The sequence below is a fragment of the Melospiza melodia genome, chromosome 21 (assembly GCF_035770615.1).
Source record: "Melospiza melodia melodia isolate bMelMel2 chromosome 21, bMelMel2.pri, whole genome shotgun sequence".
Lineage (NCBI taxonomy): Eukaryota > Metazoa > Chordata > Aves > Passeriformes > Passerellidae > Melospiza > Melospiza melodia.
In genome coordinates, this window is record NC_086214.1 from 10514758 (window position 1) to 10537196 (window position 22439).

Consider the following 22439-nt stretch of genomic DNA (forward strand, 5'->3'; position numbering starts at 1 on the left):
CTGTGTGAGGTGTGTATAGTGTATATTTTTTAAAAATAGCTTGCTTGTGTTGTGAAGATTTTAAAGACAAACTTGAGAATTCTAGCCTAACTATTAACACAAGTTTAACATCAGTTACCCCACTGGGTTCAGAGCCTCTTGAATGTATATTCCTTTTTGTAACCTAAATGACCTATTCTTCTACCAGTCAGCCAGACATCCTATTTATATTTTTAATTTTATATATTACTTTCCATTTGTTTTCATTATTTCCAGCATGTTTCTGGGTTTGGGTTTTTGTTTGTTTTTGGGGGGGGGGGGGGTTGTTTCTTTTTGCACAAGAATTGTGTGAAGTCAAGGAAATGTTAACTCAAACCTGGTATTTTCCAACCTGTTCCCCCTCCCCTTCCTCTCCTCCACCCCTGTTGTGGTTTTTTTTTTTTTCTTTCTTCCACCAACAGTTTGGGATTTTTCTGGGCTGGGATGCAGCGGGTGGGAGGAGGGGATGGCTCTTTTCCATTTGCAGCTTTTGTGCAAATGCCAGGTCTTTTTGCCAGTCAACTAAAAAAATGCTTCACTTGCTGGTTGCTTTAAAAAGGAAAAAAAAAAAATTTAAATAAAAAACAAAAAATGTAACCTTATCAGTGCGATGTAGACCCCGGCGGGAGGAGGGGAAGTGCACACCTGTAGCCACACACCTCTGGCTTTGGCTGCAAAACGAAAGCAGACCTTTCCTGGTGAGGAGGTGAGCACAGGGCAGCTGCTGCCCAACCCCGTGCAGGGTCAATGCGCCATGCCTTGGGCTTGCTCTGCCCCCTCGGCCACCGCCTGCTCGTGTGCACAAACCCCAGAGCTGCCTGCTGATGACAGCAAAGCTGTTGCTGCTTTTCCTCTCCTCCTCCTCCTCCTGTTCCTCCTCTCCCCCTCCCCAAGGAGGTCCAGCTCCCCAGCAAAAGCTCACCCAGCGCCCGGCCCCAGCGCCTTGGCCGTTTGCTCTGGGGCATCATCCAGGTATGGGCAGGCCCGGCCGGCGCCGTGCTGTGCCACAGAGCATTAGATAGAAAAAAACACACACATATCTGCTGTTTTACTATGAACACTGGTCTGAGGTTTCCAGGCTCAGCACCACGGTGATGGGCCACGAAGGATTTAACCAGGGGAATTAAACTCCTTCTTGCTTCCGTGTCTGGTAGCACCAGCTGGTATGAGTGAATCTACAGGTGTGCGTTTTCCTTCTTGTAGAAAATGCCACGAGCACTAACTGGTAAGGCTTAATGTACAGTATATTGTCAGTATTCTGGTATTCTTCTGGTTCAACATACATTATAGCTCATATATAACCTGTATTAATTGTATAGATTGTGCATTTAAAGCTGTTACCAAGTTGTCAGAAAATAAGAGAAGAGAAAAAAAAAATAAGGTCATATGTAATATTTTGTTTGTAAGTATCCTTTGTATCATAGCAAAGGAAATGTTAAAAAAAAAAAATCAACTGTAATAAAGTAATTTTAGTACACGGAGTGTCTGCCTGCCTTTGTGAGACCCTGCCCCGGGGGGGGCTACCGCGTGTAGGACCTCTGCCAGGTGAACACGGGGGGCTCCACCGTGGGACCCCCCCACCTGCGCGGCCGCGGCAGCCCCTTCCTCCTCTCCTCCGTCCGCAGGAACTCGGCCATGGCCCTGAAATATTCCAGCACGGCCTCGTGGGCCCAGCAGCGGCCCGGCCCGCGGCGGGGGAAGCCGCAGTGCCCGCCGTGCGGCGTGAGCAGCAGGAAGAAGTAGGGGCTGCTGCGGAAGAGCTCCCGGGGCAGGCTGCGGGCCGGCGGGCCGCGCACCGGGTCATCGGCGCTGCACAGGCACAGCACCGGCACCGCCGCCTCGTCCGCGTCGCGCAGGGGCTCGTTGCGCTCCCAGTAGCTCTCCCAGCTGGTGGGGCGGCTCCGAGTCCGGCAGAAGAGCGTTTCCTCCAGCTCCCGCAGCGAGCGGCTGCCCAGGAGCCTGTCCGTGTCCACCACCTCGGCCAGGGCCCCCGCGTACCTGCGGGGATGGGGCGGCCGCCGTGGGCTTGGAGGGGCAGGGGTGCTGCATGGGCTGGGGGCAGTGGGGATGCTGGGATGGGGGCCACGGAGGATGTTGGCAGCGGCCGGGGTGTGCTGCTGTGGGGGTGGAGGGTCATAGGGGTGCACTTGGAGCTGGGGGCTACAGGGATGCTGCCATGGGGGTGCCACCAGCTTGTGTGCCCATGGGCTGCTCAACAGTCCTGGCCCTGCACGCAGAGGAATAGGGGTGACCTCGACTGCCCCAGCCCAGAGTGGCTTAGGAGGCCCATCCCAGCCCCTTGCCAGGGATCCTGGAGGGTCCCCACAGCACAGCCCGGGTGCCATGACAACGGGAGACGGCCGGCGCTCCTGCTTCGTTACCGTGACAGCAGCATTTGCAGTGGGAACGGGGACAGGGAGGGGGGAGATTCCCTGCTGCCCACCCCCAGCACCCCATCCCTGCAGTACACACTGTTCCTTGCTGCACCCATCTGAGATTTGCTGCAGCTTCGCCTGTCACCTGTTTGCCCCTATGTTTTGGGGTTTATCCACATTATTTTGCCCCCATCTGGCCACCTGCAGGGTCCCTTTACCCCCACAAGCTCTCAGCACCCCCCAGGGAAGTGCCCACTTGCTCAAGGCCTTGGCCCAGGGCAGTTTGCCTCCTGTCTCAGCCAGTGCTTGGTCCACTCGAGCCTGGCTGTGTTGGGCAATAGGGAACCCAGAGCCCTTGGGAAGGGACAGCAGCAGTCACAGCCCCCAGCCCAGCCCTGGGCTGGCATCACAGTCCCCCCGCAGGGCCAACGGGAGGCTCAGGTGCTGGGGACAAGGGGCAGTGCAGGGAGAGGGGCCAGCCCCACTCACCCCGCAGGGTCCAAAACCAAACAGGGGCTTCACCAACTCCTCCCAGGAGGAGCTGTGAGACCCTGCCCCAGATCTCCCTGCTCAGGAGCCCCAAGATGCTGCGGCAGCCGCAGCCAGGCTGGGGACACACGTGGTGGCCCAGCTGGCCCCATGGCAGCCGGCTCCAGGCTGGTGTTCATTAACCAGCACATTTTGCTGCCCTCAGCACCTCTGCCCTGCACTGGGGCGCCTTGTTTCAGCAGCACCCACCCCATGCACACCCCCAGGGAAGACCGAGGGGTCCCCGGGGTACCTCCATCCACCTCCCCAGGCCCAAGGGACTGCACTGACCTGCTCAATCCCTGCTTGAGGTGGAGGAGCAGCGGCCACTCGTAAAGCCAGGGCATCCTGGCCTCAAACCAGTCGCGGCCACGGAAGATGGGGGAGAGGCAGGCGGCGGCGGCCAGGCGGCTGGAGGAGCCGCTCTCGCCCAGGTAGGCGAGCAGCAGCCCCGAGCCCGAGCCCTCGCTGACGGCCAGCAGGGAGGCACAGGGGTGCCGGCACCGCAGGTAGGTCACGGCCTCCCGCAGGTCCCCGGGATCCCCGAAGGGCTGGAGCCGGGGGGTGGTCAGGGGGCAGCCATTGTGGCCCCGGCGGTTGAAGATGACGGGGATGAAGCCCCGCTCCAGCGCCCGCAGCCCCAGCTGCAGCAGCCCCCCCGTCACCTTCCCGGCCGCGTTGGGAATGAGCAGCAGCACCGGGCTGGAGACCCCCCCGCCGCCACCCGCAGCCCCCCACGGCCCCACCAACCAGTCCAGGGCTACCAGCCCAGCGTCCGACAGCTGCAGGAGCTCACGGGCCACCACCGGCTCCGGCTCAGGTGGCTGCAGGAGCTGCCACAGCATCTGGAGCCGGGGCCAGCACGGCCACAGCCAGCGTCCCCCCCGCAGCGCCGCCGACCGCCCCAAGCTCCGCACCAGGTGCTGGGCCAGAGCCGAGGGCTTGCACAGCAGCCGCCAGTGCCCCGAGCCCTCCTCGGCCATGAAGGGGATCCCCTCCTCCTCCTCGTCCTCGTCCTCCTCTCCCCCGTCTGCAGGCACCTCCAGCCTCCCTGCCCACAGGCACCAAGCTAGGAGGGCCAGCCCCACGAGCACCGCAGCTGCGGCCACCAAACCCTCCGGGGACAGCATGGAGGCGGCAGGAGCCTCAGCCGGCAGCCCCGATGGTCGGCGGCTCGCAGAGCGATGGCGGGGCCGCGCTGGGGAAGCCCAGCCCCGGGGCTGGGCAAACAGCAGGGCTGTGCCGGGGATGGCGTGAGCGGCCGCCAGCAGGGCCAAGGGGACTGGGTGAAACGGGAGGGACACGTGGCCAAGCCGTGCCCGGCGCCGCAGGGGTTGAAGCCCCCGCAGCCACGGACCCTCCACGGGCGCAGGAGCCGGGCGCCGTGCAATGCTCACACCTTTATTGATACAAATGTACAAGGACACATCTTACAGTGGGGAGTGCGGCCCCGGCACGGGGCAGGACGCCCGGGGAGGGGTTCAGGACGCCCGGGGAGGGGCGCCCCAGTCCAGTGTAATGCCGTGGGCGGCCTCGGGGGTACCGGCCACCCAGAGAGGGGTTTTGTGGGGAGTGGGGGTACAAGGCCACCGCCGCCACGGACAGCTACAGAGGCTATGTACAGGATAAGTTAGGGGTGGGCAGGGGGCTGTACAGGGGGATGCAGGCACCTACCCCGCGGGCTGAGCACCGGCTCCTTGATGGCGCAGGGGGCACGAGGAACCCCGCACCTCGGCTCCCCAAAAAGGCCACTTGCAGCCATGCTCGCCCCAGGTGCCGGCTGCTGCCGGAGGGAAGGGAGACATGGAGAGTGAAGGGGCCCGGGGACATGGGGGGGACGCGGGCTGGCGCTCACTGCTTCTTCTCACGAGTGGTGATGGTGACCAGCTGCTTGGCGGCCTTGGCGATGTCGTAGGCGCACTGGATGACCTGCTGGGTCAGGAGCTGGTAGTCCACGGTGGCGCCGGGCTCGGGGGGCACAGTCTTGCGGCACTCGCTCTGCAGCCGGTAGGCGCTGGCATTGAGCAGCCGCAGGGAGCTGCGCACCGTCTCTAGGGCTGGTTTCTGTGGCAGAGCACAGGACCAGCGTCAGATCCTGTGCTCAGGGGGCTGACAGTGTCTGGTGGGGACCACAACCACCCCAGGGACACACAGCTCCTCCTACCTTAGGGAAGAGTGATGCCATCTCTGTCACAGCCGAGTGGATCTTCTCTGAGCAGGGCACGAAGCTGGGGGCAAGGACAAAGGGTGAGCAACACAGAGGGCACGGGCCCAGCCCTGGTCTGGGTGTCCAGAAGGACCCTGAGGCTGTGCCCCAGTCCTACCTATCATGCTTGGACTCTTGTGCTGCCCGCAGCAGCTCCTGGATGTTCTTGGTGACCTGCTCAGTTTTGAGGATGACATCCTCCGTGCTGGGCAGGCCAGGGTCCAGCTCCCCGTCCAGCGGGTCCAGCTCGTGGGGGAAATCCTCATCCTTGCTCAGCTCCACATACCGCTTCCCCTCCATGCTGCAGGAATCAACCAACCGCCCTGGGTCAGTATCAGCCCCCTGTCCCTATGTCCCCACGAACCCTGGTGCAGCCCCACCACTCACCTGATCAGAACCTCACCAGCCTGTGTGTTGTCGTAGTCACTGTCAGTGCCGCTGCCATGCCGGTCCAGCTTGCTCTGGAGAGGAGAGGAGCAGTGTCAAGCCCTGCCCAGCCCCCTCCCCACTCAGGCTCAGGAGTCTGCCCACCCCAAAGGTTGTTCTCCCTCCCTGATACATCACCATGTGTCGGGCACCATCAGGCGGGCAGGAGAGCAGCGGGGAGGATGGAGGGAAGGGCACCGAGGAGGCAGATGGACCTTTCCGGATCTGGAGGGGGAAAAGAGGGGAAGCCCATGCTGAACGGGGTGCAGAAGGGTGTGGAGCCGACCCCGGTGACGTGCAGGGGAGGACGAGCACAGGGGACACCGCCACCCTGCATGCAGGAACATTCCGCAGCTGCCACCCCTTGGGGAGGTCCCCGGCCTGACCCAGGGGGGTGCAGGGCGGCGGGGGGACAGGACATCCCAAAGGCCACATCCTGGGCAGGCCACAGCCACCATGTCCCATGCAGGAGCCGCCCCCGCTGCGGCCCCCTTACCCGGTACACGCTGGCCGGGATGTGCATGGAGTACAGAGCCTCGTCCTCCACCTCCTGGCGACACACAAGAGGTTACGGCCCCGCGGGGACAGGACCCAGCGCCCTGTGGGGCAGGGGGGCCTGCTGCACCCCGAAACCCTCCCACCCAGCACAGCACACTCACGCTGGGGCTGAAGGGCTGCAGCCGGGTCACCAGCTCCTCCACGGGCTGCCCGAAGGGTTTCAGCGCCGAGCCCGGCTCGTACATGGAGAAGGCCTGGCGGTCCCGGCGGTGCTGGGGGGCCGTGCCCGGGGGGTGCCCATGCTCTGGCCGCTCGCTGGGGGCTGGGGCTGGATGTGCAGGGCCGGTCTGCTGCCGGATCTGAGTGTTCTCTGCCTGCAGCTTGTGGATCTGCAGCCAGGTGAAGGGGGAAGGTATCAGCGAGGAGAGGGGGGGTACACTGAGGAGGGAGCCCCGCTGGCCCCACACCCACCTCGCGCTGCAGCCGGCGCAGCTCATCGCTCAGGCTGTTGTTCACCTTCATCAGCTGCTGCACCTTGGCCTCAGAGGCTGCCAGAGCCTTCTTCACCTCCAGGTACTCCTGCAGCGTGATGGGGCCGTCTGACAGGTCGGAGGAGTCCATGCTCTGCAGGAGAGGAGCTCAGTGTGAGGATCCCAGAGGTGGGGGTCTGGGAGGGGGTCCAGGCCGGGTTGGGGCTCACCCTGGCGCGGTTGTTGCGGGACGCGTTGCGCAGCAGCTCCTGGTCCGTGTCCTCGTCAGAGGCGACGCTGTCGTAGTCGTGCTGGTCGTCCAGGTCACTCTGGCTCCGCAGCGAGTAGTCGAGGGCGTCTGGGGAAGGGAGGGCAGGGTGGGTGCTGAGCACAGGGCATGGGGGAAGCGCTCAGCCCCACCTCGCTGCCCTCCATGCCTCACCTGTGGGGCTGAGCAGACTCTTCCCTTGCTGCCGGCGCTTGGCTTCCCCGAGGATGTCGATGAGCAAAGTGGCAAACTCCCTGGCGTTGAACCTGGCCAGCTTTTGCCGGCCCTGGGGGCAGCAGGGGGAAAAAGGGGGTGAGCAGAGGTCTGAGTGCACAGGGGGGTCGCGTGGCCTAGAGGGGGCCTCACCTGGTTGCGCGTGGCTGAGTACTCGGGGTTGACAGGGAGGAAGGGGACGGCGCTGCGCTCTGTCACCAGCGTGCTGTGGTTCTGCGTCGTCAGCCAGACTGCAGGAAAGCACCTGGTGTCAGAGCCCGGGGGATGCAGGGGCTGCACCCCTGGACAAGCCGGCTGCAGGGCCCGGAGCCGGCAGGACGCAGGCACGGGCGCAGGGCCAGCCTGCTGGGGCTGGGAATGGAGCCTGGCCAGGCTGACGGGAATCGCCTCCCCCAGCCACCCAGCAGGGCTGGGATCCCCCATAACCCACCAACAGGACCCCAAAAATGCTCTTCACCCTTTCAGGCACAAGCTCAGCACCCCTCAGCCCCTTTGGCACATCTCTTGCCACCCGCCCTGCCACGGAAATGGGATTGCCCCCACCCTGCCACCCCCCAGCCCAGCGGCAGCACCGCAGGCTGAGCCCCCGTCCCTGGGGGATCCCGGCACCCACCTCCGGCAGCACCCCAGCCCTGGCACCCAGCGGCGGCCCCTCGCGCTGAGCAAACCTCCCGGCCGGAGGAATGAAGAAGGAGGGGCCTGCGGTCCCGGCGGACGCGTCCGGATCGGGGGGAGCGCAGGGCTCGGCCGCGGCCCCGCCGCTGCTCCTCCCCCGCGCCGCCGCCGCGCCCGCCCCGGCCCGGGGGGCTGCACCCGCACCCCCGCTCACCCGCGTCGTTCTCCCGACGGTCCACCTCGTCGTACACGTCCATGGCCAGCTCCTCGAAGAGGCGGTTGCTGAGCTGCAGCAGCGCAGGGGACAGTGTCAGGCAGGATGAGAGGGGCAGGCGGAACATCCCCCAGCCCTGCCCTGGCCCCCACTCACCGCCTGCAGCTTCTTCTTGGCTGCCTTGGCCAGTTCAGAGAGGTCCAGGCTGGGGGGTGCGAGGAGGGGGAAGCGAGGTGGGGGTTATTCCTGGCCTGTTCACACCAAAACAGTCCCCAGCTGCACCCCACCAAGACAGGGACCCCCCTCAGGCATTGGGGGCTTCACCAAGCAGGGCTGGCAGGCAGGCACAGGGGGGTGAGGTGGCAGGGGGCGGGCGGGACCCCCCTCCCCGAGTGTCCCCCGGGTGCTGGGCTGGGCCGAGTGGCCAGGGCTGCAGGGGGGGCCCATGCAGCAGCATGGGGGGCCCCCGGAGCCGAGCGGACAATACCTCTGTGCCATGCACTTTGGGCGCACCCTGCGCTCCGGAGAAGGCAGCGGAGGGAAGAACAGGATAAAGGCGGACGTTAAACGCGCGGGCACGCCGACCCCCCACCCCCCAGGGACGCTCCAGAGACCGGGGTCCCCCCCCAGCCCAGCGGGGACGCTGGGGGGGACACGGGACAGGGCAGCGGGGCCACGGGTGCCAGGCACTCACCTGTCGGCCATCTGCGGGATGATGTAGTGCCCGTTCTTGTGGTCTGCACGGAGAGAGGGGTGGTGAGCAGGGCCACGGGATCCCTCCAGGGTACCCCCCTCACCCCAGGACCCCCTCACTCACCCGGCTTCCTGCCGCAGAGGTAGAAGGCCAGCCGGTCGGTCAGCTCGTACTGGCACTCCACCAGCCGCTCCGCCAGCTCGTGCTGGGCTGCCTGCCTGTGGGAGGGCCGGCAGGGGTGATGCCCACCCTAGCTGGGGTGCACACAGGGGTGACCCCCTTCCCTGCCCTCACCTGGCATAGTCAATGGGGGTCCGGCCGTTCACATCGGGCGCCCCAGGGTCGGCACCGTAGACCACCAGCAGCTCTGCCTGCAGGATCTGCCCGGCCTTGGCGGCCACGTGCAGCGGGGTAGTGCCCTTCTCCTGCAGGCATGGGCAGCCTCAGCCCTGCAGCCTGCATGTGGCATGAGGCTCCAGGAGCCCCCTGGGCCCCACACCCCCTCTGGGGTCCCTGAGCCCCACCAGAGCTCACCGGGTGGAAGAAGTTGGCCTGGGCACCCAGCGAGAGCAGGCGCAGGCAGGTCTCCAGGTTGCCCGTCCGCACGCTCGAGTGCAATTGCTGCAGAGGAGAGAGCTGGTAATGGGGGGATCTGTCCCCTCTGCCACAGGGAGGTCCCTGAGCCCCCTCCCCACCTTGCTGAGGTCCTTGGCAGTGACGCCGTCATCATCCCGGCAGGGCAGCTTGTGGACGAAGGCCAGCATCTGGTACTTGGCACGGATGAACTCCGACTTGGTGGGGCTGGAGGGTGGGCAGTGGGTGAGGAGGGGGCTCCCAGCCAGAGCTGACCCCCTCCCCACAGCACAGGGGGCACTTACTGCACTTTGTCCTGGGGGTTTGCCTTCCGGCGCCCGCTCTGCACCTGCGCTGGGTCCAGCAGCGAGTGCTCCCAGATGGAGTTGGCCCCGTTGCTCGCCAAGGTGTGCACCATCTGCAGGGGACAGGCAGGGCCCAGTGGGCACGGGGGGTCCCACTGTGCGTGTCCCCACACTGCGGTGTCCCCAGCACCCACCTGGAGCAGGGTGGCGGGCCAGGGGCTGTGGCGCAGGTGCTTGACGATGGAGATGTGGCGGCCCAGGCTGCGGTGCACGCTGCAGCACTCGTCACAGATGAGCACCCCGCGGTTGATGGACGCCCAGCCGGGGTCTGGGGGTGGCATGGGGGTGTCAGCGGGTGTCCCCTCCCTGTGCTGTCCCCTCCTCGTGCATCCCTCCAGCAGGGGGGATGCGTTGCCACAGCAACCATTTCCCGAGAGATGGAGAGGGGCTCAGCCCATCACCAGGGGAAACCCACGGGTTTCCCATAGCAACCACCAGCCAAAACGGGGGCAGGGTTTGGCCCCCCACCATCAGGAGGACAGCTGGTGGCAGGGATGATGCCAGCACACTCAAATCAGGGGCACTCTGGCTCACTGTGAGGTCACTCACCCCAGAGCCCCCAGCTGGGTGTTTGGGGGGTCCTGGATGGGGGCAGTGTGCCCCACAATGGGTGGGCACCCCCAGTCCATGGGCTCCTATGTAGGGTGGTCAGCAGCTCTGCAGCCCCAGCACCGCAGCACAGCCAGCCCTCGGGACACCCCAGCTCCGGGGCAGGTGCCACGGCCCCCCAGGCTGCCGTGCCCCTCCAGCCCCGCCGCTGGCCCCGGCCGGCCGGACTGGAGCCCTTTGTGTCCCCGCCGGGAACAAAGGATCGTTTGAGCAGCCGCGCTGGCACCAGCCCCGGCACCCGCGGGGGCACCGCTCCCGGCCCGGCAGCAGCTCCCCACGCCTGCACCCCAAAAAGACACCCTGGGCACCACGGGTCTGGCCCCGTGGCGCGGCCGTTGAGCTGCAGCTGTTCACAGCAGAATGAGGACAGGATTTGAGGACCCCCGCTGGGTCACAGCCGCCTCCCCCCTCCCGAGAAACGCAGCCGGGCAGGGGGTGACGATGCTGAAGGGTCCCCAGGTGTCCCCTGTGCCGGGAGCCCGGCCACCCTGTGCCCACCCCCTGCCCTCCCCTTGTTTCTGTGGATCCTACACAAACACCACGGTGTCCCACGGCGGGGGCAGCCCCAAGCCCGGGGACACAGGGCCTGGGAGGTGGCCACACTGTCCTGCCCGATGGCCTGAGGGGGGACAGCGGCCCCACCACCTCACCGAGGGAGGAAGGCAGGCAGGCAGCCAAGCCTCCCCCACTTCCTTCCTCCCTGCAGGGTCCCGGACCCCTCGCCACGCACCCCCCAAGCCCTGAGGAGCCCGCGTTGGGGGCACGGCATCCTGCCCTGCTGCAGTGCCCCGGGGCCGGGCTGGGGTGGCCGGGGGGAGCGGCGGCCCCCCCAGCCTGGCAGCCCCGCGCACGCAGATGGCAGCGCCTTGGCAGCCGGTGCGGCGGCATCTGCGCCTTCGCACCCGCTGCCCACGGCCACCGCCGGGAACAGGACGCTCCGTGCGGGGAGAGCCGGCCCGCGGCCCCCCCGGGCGGGTGGATCCAGAGTATCCCTGGGGCAGCAGCTCCTCCCGCCCCAGGAGCGCGGGGATGCCGTGGGATGCGGGCGGGCACTGCAGCAGATCGCGGAGTGCTCGCACAGGGACACTCCAAACCTTGCGAGGACCCTGGAGCCCAGGGGAGCTCGCAGCACCTCAATCCCCGCATCGGGATGCGGGTGACACCGGGAGCCCCAGCAGTGGGCCCCGCAGCGGCGATGGCAGGGCTGGGGGCAGCCGGAATCCCTGCGTGGGGCCGAGGGACCGGAGCGCCCCACGGGCACCTCCCCAGCAGGGCCAGGCAGCGCATCCCCGGTGCTCCCCGCACGCTAGGAAACGGCCTCTGGACTTTATAACTCATTTCCTCCCATGGCTGCCAGGCGATAAGAGATTGGAAGAAACTGTTTTCCATTTCCCCGGGCCGCAGCAGGGAGCCCCGGCACCGCCCCGGGAACCCCGGGCCCCCCGCTCGCCCGCGGGCACGGGGGATGCCTGGAGGCAGGGCAGCCTTTCGCCCACGCGTGCCGACAGCTCCGCTGGCAGGATCCGGCCATTGGCACGTGGCCGGAATAATTTCGGCACAGCCTTGGCCCGCGGGCAGCTTTCTCCGGGGCCGGCTCCGAGCCCCGTTCATTCATTGCCGTGGGGCCACCTGCGCTGGCTACGGGCAGGTTTGGGGTCCGGCCCTACCGTGGGCAGGGTTTGGGGGGCCAAACCCTCCGCGACGCCCACGGGCGCGTCCCCAGCGTGGGGGCTGCGGGCACCGGCACCGCCGGGGATGGGAATGGTCTTGCCCAGGCTCGGCTCTGGCTTGCAGCGCCGCGGCCGCCCGGCTCGCCCGACCGGCACCGCCAAGCCCGGATCCGGCTGGGGTGGGTGCCGGCTGCGGGCTGCAGGACGGTGTCCCCCACCATGCTGTCATTTACAGGGTCACCAGCGCTGCTGGCAGCGAGCGGCGCGTCCCCGGGCTGTGCCAGCAGCCCCCGCGCTGGGGTGAGAACGCCGTGGGTGGTGCCGGGGGGCGTGGGGGCACCCGGGGCGCGCTGGAGCCGCACGGAGGAGGCGTGCGGGGGTATCGGGGCTGTGTCTCGAGTGTGCGAGGGCATTCCGGGAGGCTAAAAGCGGGTGCAGCAACGGGGTCATGAGTTTCATGGCAGCGTTTCACTGGGGGCACATCAGAGGGTTCCTGGGGGCAGGCTCAGTGGGGCTCCCTTGGCTGTGCGGAGCGGGGAGCAGAAAGGAATCGCCAGGGCGATCCTGGGGGCGCTCAGGGAGCCGCAAAGGGGTCTCGATGTGGGGCGTACGAGGAGGCGCAGAAGGGGTCACGGGGAGCAGTCCGGGGCAAACACCTCGGGGTCCAGCGGGGGCCGCGCCGGGGGTGCCGTGGGGCGCACGGGGGGCTCTCGGCGGGGCGGGGGGGCGCGCACGGCAGGCTCCGGGGGGCAGCCGGAGGCGCGGGGGGGCCGGCGGGGCCGAGCCGGTGCCGATGCGGGGGGGCCTTACCTGGGGCGCTGCAGTCGGCGCACACCTCTGCCCGCGGCGCCTTCCGGGACATCCTCAGCGGCGAGGCGGGCCCGGGCCCGGGCCTCTGCGCCAGCGTGGGGCGGCGGCGGCGCCCCCGGGCCCGCCGGGGGAGCGGCGGCGGGGAAGGGGAGGGGGGGCCGGGCGGCGGGGCGGGGGCAGCGGGGCCCGGGGCGGCGGGGCCGGGGGCTGCCGGCTGCTCCCTGCGCCCGGCGGCTCCGCAGGAAGCGGCGCAGGCCCGGCCCCGGCGGAGGAGGGGCCGCACCGCCCCCGCCCCGCCACCGGCAGCGCTGCCGCGGCCGCCCCGCACCGGCACCGGCACCGCCCCGCACTCGCAGCCGCACCCGAACCCGCACCGGCGCCGGCGCCGCCCCGCACCGGGACACGCACCGGGAACGCCCCCGCCCCGCACACGGAGCAGGAGCCGCACGCGAATTCGGACGGGCACCGGCACCGCTCCACAGCCGCACCGGGAACGCCCCCGACCCGCAGCCGCACCTGCAGACGCCCCCCGGACAGCCCCGACCCGCACCCGGGCACCTCATCTGCTGCTGGGCATCAGCCCTGCCCTTGCTCTGCCCCTGATCCCGGGCGTCTCCCGGTGCTGACCCCCGTGCCCGCCCTCGGTGCACTCCCGGTCCCCTTAGCCCAGAGCGCCGTCCTGGTCCTGCCCTCAGCCCTTGTCCTGTTTATCCCGGAGGGGTGGCACTGATCCCATTCCTATTCCGGATCCTGTGTAACCCAGTCCCAGCCCAGGGCACCCCCAAATGGCTTCAGTCCTGCCCTGGACACTTGTTCTGGATCCAGCAGCAGCCCTGGGGCACCCCAGCCCTCTACCCTGTGCCACCTCTGACACTCCCGGACAGAGCCCTTCTCCAGGACACGGGGTCGGGCCACACACCCCTTATTTAGGGTGCTCAACAGGGGATTTGGGGGTGGGTGAGGGGACTGGGGACTATTTGGGGTCTGCTCCCTACTGCGACCCTTTAGGTGCTTGCACCAGAGGGGACACCCCATGGGGGCCCCACAGACACTGGTGGGGCCAGAGCCCGGCGGGAGCGGGGCAGTGGGGCCGCACGGTGTCCCCAGCACCGCGGGACAGCGAGGTGACCTCACCGCGGCTGTGAGGAGGTGGCTCATGACGTCATGGGGCATGGCAGGGGGATGGGGATGCTGTGGGGACAGGGGCGGGGGGCTGCGACCCCCGCCAGCGCCAGGGCTGGGCAGAGAACAACACGGGAGAACAACACCGGGGGGTTCCCGGCACCGGAGGGGGGAGCAGCCGGGAGCGGGGCCGGGAGCGCGGCGCCGGCGGAGGCCGGGGCGGCCGCAGAGGCCCAGCCTTGCATTGTTCTCGGGCGGCAGCCGGAAAACGCGACGCCCGCCCGGGAGAGACGCAGGCGGAAAAGGAAACGGGGCTGGGGGCCCGTGCCTGGTGCTGCGGGGGCGGGATCGGGGTCCCCCCCCCGGCCCCCACCTGGTCCCCACCTGCCGCCTTCACCCCTGCCCCGCCATATGCTCGGGCCGCTGCCCCGCTGGGCAGCCGGGAGGGGGAAGATCAGCCTGGGAAAGGGGGGAGTTTGGGGAGGATGCTGATCGCCAATGGGGCGCCCCTTTGCAGCCCCCCCGCGGGATCGCGGCCGCGGTGATGGGCTGAGCGCTGCGGGAGGGGGGCGAGCAAAGAGCAGGACGAAGATGAGGAAGAAGAAGGGGGCGATGCCGGGCAGGGCAACTACAAGTCCCATGAGGCCGGGCGGTGCGGGGGGGCCGGGGAAGCACCGGGCGGGAGGTGGCGGCCCGCCCCGCCCCGCGCCCCCCCGCCCGCCCGCGCCGCCCCGCGCCGCGCCCGCCGCGCCGCTCCAGCATGCACGGAGGATGCTCGCGTCTTGCTCGGGCAGGAAGGGGCCGGAGGGCAGGTACCCGCTGCATTACCTCGTCTGGCACAACCGCGCCCGTGACCTGGACCGGGAGCTCAGCGCCAAGCAGGTGGGGCGGCGCGGGGACGCTCCCGGCACGGCCCGGCCCGGCCCGGCTCCGCTCGGGCTGATGCAATGCTCGGGGCCGGGGTGAGGATGGAGATGGAGATGAGGGGGGTGATAAGGATGGGGTCGCTCTGTGCGCTGGCGGGGCCCGGGGGGTGTGGTGTGTGTCCCCACCTGCACCCCGGCTCTGTGCCTGCTGCCCCCGGGGCTGCCACCCGCGGGTCCCCTGCATCCCCAGCACACGCAGCCCCGAGCATCCCTCCGCACGTGTCCCCCGCTCCCCGCTAGGCCTCTGCAGACCCCCGGCCCGCACCCCGCTGCTCAGGGCATTGCCACCCCCCTGGGGGTGCAGCTTTCAGCCCCCCACTCTCAGGCTGAGCCCCCTGGGGGCGGGGGGCACAAGGGCCCCGGTGCTGTCGGGGCGCAGCCCCCCTGCCTCACAAGGGCTCTCCTCAGCGTGAGGGGACCCACTTTGTCCCTGAGCCCGGGAACCTCCCAGCTGCCCGGTGATGGAGCGGGGTGTGGGTGCTTCCCCGGCGGGTTCCCAGCCTCCCTCTCCCCCGTGGCGATGCAATTCAGGTAATTAAAACCCAACCCCGAAGACGCAGGAAACCGCAGGCGCTGGAGGGAGGCTGGCGGGGAAGCTGTGCTGAGCATCCCCGGTCCCTCGGCCCGGGTCCTCCAGCCCCAGGGCGCTGAGGGCCGTGCTGGGTGGACCCCGGTGATGCACGGAACGGGGGTCATTGTGCCGCCAAGCTCCCGCCGGGATGCAGGCGATGGCTCCCGCCACACCCGTCTCCATTGTGGGGTCCAGCCGGAGGCTGCGCCAGCATCGCCCGGGTCTCCCACCCCACGGGCAGTGTTTTTATTTTCCTGCTAATTTGGGGTCAGCCTTCCCAGGAGCTCAGCGCGGCGGAGATCAAAGCGGGGCTCGGCAGACGTGGGGAGGTGGAGGGGCTGCGGGGGGGCTCTGACCCGCTTGCCTGCAGAGAGGCTCCCACCCTCCCGCCTGGGAGGTGCGGGGGCTCTGCCCTGGCCCCCGCTGGCGTTTGCTGGGTGAGAGCAAAGCCGGCCATGGGTGCACCCCAGGGGTGCAAGGGAGGGCATGGGTGCTGCAGGCCGGACTCTGGGGCAGGCGGGGGCTTGGGGGAGGAAGTGAGGGCCGGCCGAGGCTCCCTGCTCTGTCCAGGGCATCCAGGGACACGGCTCAGCCCTTATCCCTGCCAGAGCATCCCCCGGGTAAGGGGCGGGTGCTGTTGAAATGCTGGAGGCTGGGTGTTCCCCTGCCCAGGGCTCTGCCCTCCCTCTGCCTTGGTGACAGCCCCAGGGCAGTGGCTCCATGTGCTGCCCCTGCCCAGTGCAGGGCTTTGGGGTTGGGAAGCGCCGGGGCAGCTGAGAGCTTTGCTCCTCTCCATGTCCTCGTAAGGGCTCTGTGTCTGTCACCCCCGAATTGCCACCATGGGCTCCCATCCACACTTGCCCAAGGGAGTAAGGGTCAGTGGGTCCCCTTGACAGGGACATCACGTTGATGTGGCAGGCAGTGACATGGAGCCTGTGGTGCCAGGACATCCCTGACCACAGCCTGCCCCCTCAGCGTGACAGGGACCCGGGGCTGTGCAGGGACAGCAGTGCCTGGCACCATCTTCCCGCACTGGCTCACGTCCCCTGATGGTACCCAGGGGCAGGAGCTGGGGTTCTCCAGCCCGGGGACAGCCCCAGTGCAGGGACGTGCTTTGCCACGTGCCCGGCTGGCACAGGAGGAGCGGCTGGGCTGCGGCTCTGCACTGCACCGCTGCCACCCCAAAGCCACCCCAAAGCCACCCTGTCCTCGTCCCTGTGGGTGTCACAGCCCCAGGATGGGCAGCCCCTGGGGGTCTGTGCTGTGCTCCCCAAGCTGGAGCCAACCCAACAGCAGGGCTCAGGGCTGAGCTCTTGCTGGCCAGATCTGGGTCACGCCGTGTCCCCTGGGGTGGCTCCAGCACCGTGTCCCCAACTGGGGACCCCCATCCTGCCCAGTGCTGGGGCAGGGCTGCAGCTGGGGAGCCCCACTGAGTCTGCTGCCCCCGCCCCCAGCTGGGGGGTGATTGCCTTAATTAGAGCGGTTTCATTAGTGCAATTAAGAAGCAGCAGTCGCCTGGAGAGCATTGGAGCGACGCATTGGCTCCCAGGGAACTGGGGGGCTCTTTTGCTCCCGTGGTAGGGGCAGACTGGGGGGTCCCCATACCTGGCGAGTCCCTGGGGATGAGGGAGGTGGGAATGCACAGCCTGGGCAGGGACAGGAACATCCCTGGAGCAGCAGCAAGGCAGGACATGCCCAGAGCAAGGCAGGTGAGACTGGGCACCAGGGAGCCCATGCTCCACCTCTGCCCGTGCCCAAACACCTCTGGCTGCCCACCCCAGCTGGCACCTTTGGCTCCTGCACCCCAGGTTTGTTTTCCTGAGGGTGGCCTCCCCAAAACCAATTATTTGGGCACTGCCCTGCTGCCTCCTGCCCTGGCAGCATCTGAGTGTCCCTCTCTGGGCACTTCCACCCCAGCTGGGGGCACAGAGGATGTCCCCCCTTGCCCGAGCCATGTCCCCAGCTGGGCACGGGTGTGACGTTGCTTCCACACGGGGAGCAGGGCCCGTGGGTGCCGGGGGTGCCAGCGCACCAGGGATTCCTCAGGGCTGGCCGGGTGCCAGGCTCCGGGTTTGGCACAAACAACGGCAGCCCCAGCGACGGCTCCCCAGGGCCCCGGGGATCCTCGGAGCCGCCGCTCGGCTCCCGCAGCCGCCGCCCCCGGCTCAGGCAGGGGAACACGTGCGCCCGCCGCAGCCCGGCCCTGCCGGCGAGAGGGGGAGAGGGGGGCTGCCGGCAGCTGCTGCCTGGCAACTGGGCACGGCCCCCTCCACATCCCAGAGGTGGGGGCTCTTCTGGAGCTTGCAGCTGCACCGCGATGTGCAGAGCTCCGTGCGCCGTGCCAGGGGCATCTGTGCCCCCGCTGCCGTGCCGTGCCCCTGCTGTGTGCCCGCCTGGTGGGTGCAGCCCTGCATGGCTGTGACCAGGTGTGCTGGGCGCTGGCAGCCACCGCCGTGCTCTCCGTGGCCTCCCCGTGGGTCTGGCGGTGGCAGCAGGGAGGGGCTTTGAGGTGCCTCTCTTGGGGGAGGTCAGGGGTGGGGCTGCTCTCCCAGACACAGTCAAACGTTGGCTGCTTTCTGTGTCTGGGAGCTGCGCATCTGTGGGAGAGCGAGGTCTGGCCACCCCAGTGATCTCAGAGCCTCGTTCCTTCCTGGCAGGCCGACATCGAGCAGCTGGACCCCCGAGGACGCACTCCCCTGCACCTGGCCACCACGCTGGGCCACCTGGAGTGTGCCAGGGTGCTGCTGAAGCATGGCGCCGACGTGGGCAAGGAGAACCGCAGCGGATGGACGGGTGAGCTGCTGCCCTCCGTTCTCCTGCAAGCTGCCCTGGTGCAGACATGGGCATGGAGGTGGGTGTGGGCATGAGCACGGACACAGATGTGGACATGAACGCGGGCACAGGCATGGTAAAGCTCCCCAAGGCACTGCTCACGTGGTGCTCTGTCCCGTGGCTCTTGTGCAGCGCCCAGCTCTGCGGTGCCACATGTGCCGTGCTGTGCCATGCCGTGCCACAGCCCTGGGCACTGCCCCTTTGCCCCCAGTCCTGCAGGAGGCTGTGAGCACCCGTGACCTGGAGCTGGTGCAGCTGGTGCTGCGCTACCGCGACTACCAGAGAGCCATCAAGCGCCTGGCGGGGATCCCGGTGCTGCTGGAGAAGCTGCGCAAGGTACCTCGCTCAGAGGGGCTGCGGGGCAGCAGCCAGGGCTGCCCCTGACCCCTCCCTGCTCTCCACAGGCCCAGGACTTCTACGTGGAGATGAAGTGGGAGTTCACCAGCTGGGGTGAGCTCAGGGCACAGCGTGGCTGTGGGGGAAATGGGAATTTCCCAGCAGAGTCCCCCAGCATCCATCCCCATCCCCAGGTTAGGGGTCACCTGCCCCTTTGCCCCCCGACACCCCAAGCTTGCAGACCCCTATCCTGCCAAGGCATTGCATTCCCCAGGTGTGTTCCCCACCCAGCTCAGCCCCCTCGGGGGTGCAGGTGTCCCCATCCCTGGCTGGGCTATTGGCGTCTCTCCCCAGTGCCCCTGGTGTCCAAGATCTGCCCCAGCGACACCTACAAGGTGTGGAAGAGTGGCCAGAACCTGCGGGTGGACACCACGCTGCTGGGCTTCGACCACATGACCTGGCAGCGGGGCAACCGCAGCTTCGTCTTTCGGGGACAAGGTGAGGTGACCCCGCCGTGTCCCCCTCCCTGGGGAGCAGTGACACGGTGGGCACCGTGGCTGTGCTGACCCCATTCCCTGCAGACAGCAGTGCGGTGGTGATGGAGATTGACCACGACAGGCGGGTGGTCTACTCGGAGACGCTGGCCCTGGCCGGCCACGACCAGGAGGTGCTGCTGGCTGCTGTGCAGCCCACCGAGGAGCAGGTGATGGGGCGGCTCACGGCCCCCGTCGTCACCACCCAGCTCGACACCAAGAACATCGCCTTCGAGAGGTGGGCTGGGGTGGCACCGAGCCCACCCCTGGGGTGCTGGCGCCCCGGGCTGTCCAAGCAAGCTCATGGTGCTGTGTCACTCTAGGAACAAATCTGGGATCCTGGGCTGGAGGAGCGAGAAGACGGAAATGGTGAATGGGTATGAGGCGAAGGTGAGGGGCAGGGAGCTGAGCTGCCCAGGGGGTTGTAGCTGCCCACTTGGTTGTAGCTGTTAGGTGCCCACCTGTGCCATCCCCCCTCCTTGGCCAGGTCTATGGCGCTTCCAACGTGGAGCTGATCACACGGACACGGACCGAGCACCTCTCAGACCAGCACAAGGGCAAGAGCAAAGGTGGAGCCAGCACGGGCTGGGCGGGCAGGGCACCCCCGGCTCTGCCCTCACCCCCGACTCTCCCGCAGGCTGTAAGACCCCCCTGCAATCCTTCCTGGGCATCGCTGAGCAGCACGTGGGGCCCAACAATGGGGTGAGTGTCTCAGAGGTTGGAAGGGGTGGCCCTGCAGTCAGACCTCCCCTCTCACCCCATGGTCTCTGCCCGTGCAGACACTGATCACGCAGACACTGAGCCACGCCAACCCCACTGCCATCACCCCCGAGGAGTACTTCAACCCCAACTTCGAGCTGGGCAACCGGGACATGGGGCGGCCCATGGAGCTCACCACCAAGACACAGAAGTGAGAGGGGCAGCAGCAGGCAGGGACTCCCTGTGTCCCCCCCTCCACTGCTGCAGAGCTCGAGGGGGGGACAGGTGGGGTCCCCAGCCCAATGTCCATCCCTGGCAGGTTCAAGGCAAAGCTGTGGCTGTGTGAGGACCACCCGCTGTCCCTGTGTGAGCAGGTTGCCCCCATCATCGATCTCATGGCAATAAGCAACGCGCTCTTCGCCAAACTGCGGGACTTCATCACCCTGCGCCTCCCGCCCGGCTTCCCCGTCAAGATTGGTATGGACTGGGCTCTGCTGCTGACCTGGCTGGCACAGTCAGCTTCCCTCCTCGTGTTTTTTTCCTTTTCCTGCAGAAATCCCCATCTTCCATATCCTCAACGCCCGAATAACCTTCGGCAACCTCAATGGGTGTGATGAGCCGGTGAGCTCCCTGCGGCACAGCCCCAGCAGCGAGGCGCCCTCGCCCAGCAGCGACTCCTCCAGCGTCAGCAGCTCCAGCTCCCTCAGTATGTGGGGGACACGGTGAGGTGGGGTGGGAAGGGGTCCCAGTAGGGTCTGGGGGTCACAGCAGGGTAAGGGACACACGGCTGGCAGGGTGGATTAGGGGGACCCCACGGGTGCCCGGCCTGGCCAGCTCTGCTGTCCCCACAGCCTCGTGCCGAGCGTGTGAGATGGACCCGGCGCTGTTCGAGGTGCCGCGGGGGTACAGCGTGGTGGGCACCCACCAGGACGCCCTGCGGGAGGACGAGGATGACCTGCTGCAGTTTGCTATCCAGCAGAGCCTGCTGGAGGCGGGCAGCGAGTACGACCAGGTGGGCACTGCCCCCCCTTCACCTCCTCCTGGCTGAGGGACCCCGCTGCCCACCCCATCCCCATGCCACCTGTGATCCTCACTCATCCCGCCCCTCTCCATCCCTGCATCCTATGGCGGCGTGTCACAATTCATGCTGGGAGGGGGGGCTGTTTTTTGGGGTGCCACCCTCCAAGCCCCCCTCTTTCCGGCCGCAGGTGACCATTTGGGAAGCACTGACCAACAGCAAGCCGGGCACCCACCCCATGTCGCACGAGGGCCGCCGGGGAGACAGGTTGGTAAGGTCTGGCCACCCCCCTGGGAGGGAAGGGGTGTGGGGGTGCCCGCCCCAGGGGGACCCCCCTGAGGCGCCGCTGCCCCCCAGGACTCCGCAGCACACGGCAGCCCCGCGTCCCCCCGCGGCCCCGGCGGCGGGGCCGGGCCGGGCGCCGGGCGCGCTGTTCCCCAGCTACGCGGAGCAGCTGCGCCTGGCCATGGCGCTGTCGGCGCGGGAGCAGGAGGAAGCGGAGCGCCGGACGCGCCAGGAGGAGGAGGATCTGCAGCGCATCCTGCAGCTCTCGCTGACGGAGAAGTGACCCCGCAGCCCCGCTGAGCCCCCTCGCCCATACTAGTGGGGATGGGGACGTGTCTGGGGACACAGAGGGGGGAGCGGTGCGGGGGGAGCCAGCCCGAGAACTGCGGAGGGCGAATGGGGAATGGGGGAGCAGGATTTGGCCCTGGGAGAGCGGCCCCAGAGCTGGGGCAACATTGGGGCGAGGTGGGGGCACCCCACAGCAGCACAGGGGTGGGTTGGGTGTTAACCAGGACCAGGGAGGGGACCCCACGGACTGTACCCCTTCTCCAGGACACCCCTGCTCCCCCAGCCGCCCCACGGGGTGCTGCTCAGCCCCTCACCCCAGGGAGGGTGGGGGGCACATCCTGCCCCGGGTGGGTGGCTGCCAGCTGTGTGGGGTCCCGGGGTGCCCCCAGAGCCAGGGGATTCTGCCCAGCTCCCTGTTCCCCCCTGCCCAGGCGCTACCAAGTGCACTTACCCGGGAGCTGCTCTGCCTGCAGCAGGGTGGGGGCTCAGCCCTATTGCACCCCACAGCCAGCGAGGGGCTGCACAGCTGCCCCCCATGGCACGGGGACTGCTGGGGCAGCTGAAGGGGTGCCTGTGGAGGGCAGCCCGGTGTCCCCCCCCCTTAGCCCTGCTCGCACCCCTCCACCCTGTTCGGATGCCCCCCCTTGGCAGCGCTGCACCCCCTGGTCCCGGGCACTGACCCCGAGAGAAACCTTCTGTCAAATGGTGCTAACCCCGGCCCCTGCCCCGGCTGCTCCCCCTTTGCACACGGGGGGCCGGGGGCTGCGGGGTGGGGGGGGCTGGGCTCGCTCCCCTGGGACTTTTCACAGCTGGTGCCCCCCCCTTCACCCCCCGTGCACCCCACAGCAACATCTGGGCCAGGGCCGGGGGAGCCCGAGCAGCTCCGACCGCGGCCAACACCAATAAATGCTCTTTAATGTTCGTCTCTCTCGGCCTCCCTCTGCCTGGGCCGGGGCTCACAGGCTGTGGGAGCTGGCAGGGGGGTGCTGGCAGCACCCCTGGCACGGTGCCCCTCATCCCTGGTACTGCCACGCAGCCAAGGGTGGCTGAGCCCTTTATTAAAGGGGTGCAGGAGCAATGAGCCGGGTGGGAGCACCCTCCGAGGGGCCGATGGGGCAGGGGGAGGTGAGGGGGTGATGGGGGGGGGGGGGTAGCACCGTACACAAGCACATCCCGGCCTGGGGGGGGGTGGCAGCTCCCTGTGCTGAGAGGCTGCTGTGCCCCAGCCTGTGGGCCCTGAGTGGGACCCCCTCGGG

General features: G+C 67.8%; 3 protein-coding genes across 7 annotated transcripts; 1 reads left to right on the forward strand and 2 right to left on the reverse strand.

The window, feature by feature from the left end:
* Positions 1–1206: 1206 nt before the first annotated feature.
* Positions 1207–4088, reverse strand: ABHD15 (abhydrolase domain containing 15). The gene is made up of 2 exons (XM_063173669.1): positions 3213–4088; positions 1207–2016 (listed from the first exon to the last, which is right to left on the reverse strand). Exons 1-2 carry the CDS (start codon positions 4049–4051, stop codon positions 1539–1541), a joined length of 1317 nt encoding a protein of 438 aa, XP_063029739.1. The 5' UTR covers positions 4052–4088; the 3' UTR covers positions 1207–1538.
* Positions 4089–4303: 215 nt separating this feature from the next.
* On the reverse strand, positions 4304–12679 carry GIT1 (GIT ArfGAP 1). Of its 4 annotated transcripts, XM_063173831.1 has the most exons (22): positions 12574–12679; positions 9619–9752; positions 9425–9537; positions 9242–9347; positions 9081–9167; positions 8841–8971; positions 8670–8764; positions 8547–8589; positions 8340–8366; positions 8009–8057; positions 7853–7925; positions 7156–7253; positions 6964–7075; positions 6752–6879; positions 6523–6675; positions 6213–6440; positions 6050–6103; positions 5692–5778; positions 5515–5588; positions 5246–5428; positions 5086–5149; positions 4304–4985 (listed from the first exon to the last, which is right to left on the reverse strand). In XM_063173831.1, the coding sequence occupies exons 1-22, from the start codon at positions 12623–12625 to the stop codon at positions 4773–4775; spliced, it is 2304 nt and encodes a 767-aa protein (XP_063029901.1). In that variant the 5' UTR covers positions 12626–12679; the 3' UTR covers positions 4304–4772. The 4 variants fall into 4 exon arrangements, with proteins under 4 accessions (XP_063029901.1, XP_063029902.1, XP_063029903.1 ...); XM_063173832.1 differs by lacking the exon at positions 8340–8366; XM_063173833.1 differs by lacking the exon at positions 6050–6103.
* A 1750-nt stretch (positions 12680–14429) lies between these two features.
* ANKRD13B (ankyrin repeat domain 13B) lies at positions 14430–22104 on the forward strand. 2 transcript variants are annotated; one of them, XM_063173593.1, is made up of 15 exons: positions 14430–14577; positions 17850–17985; positions 18236–18360; positions 18429–18474; positions 18715–18858; positions 18942–19131; positions 19217–19283; positions 19381–19462; positions 19531–19595; positions 19673–19803; positions 19912–20069; positions 20146–20298; positions 20444–20604; positions 20801–20881; positions 20968–22104. In XM_063173593.1, exons 1-15 carry the CDS (start codon positions 14467–14469, stop codon positions 21193–21195), a joined length of 1878 nt encoding a protein of 625 aa, XP_063029663.1. In that variant the 5' UTR covers positions 14430–14466; the 3' UTR covers positions 21196–22104. The 2 variants fall into 2 exon arrangements, with proteins under 2 accessions (XP_063029663.1, XP_063029664.1); XM_063173594.1 differs by having other exon boundaries at positions 20801–20877.
* The last annotated feature ends 335 nt before the right edge of the window (positions 22105–22439 follow it).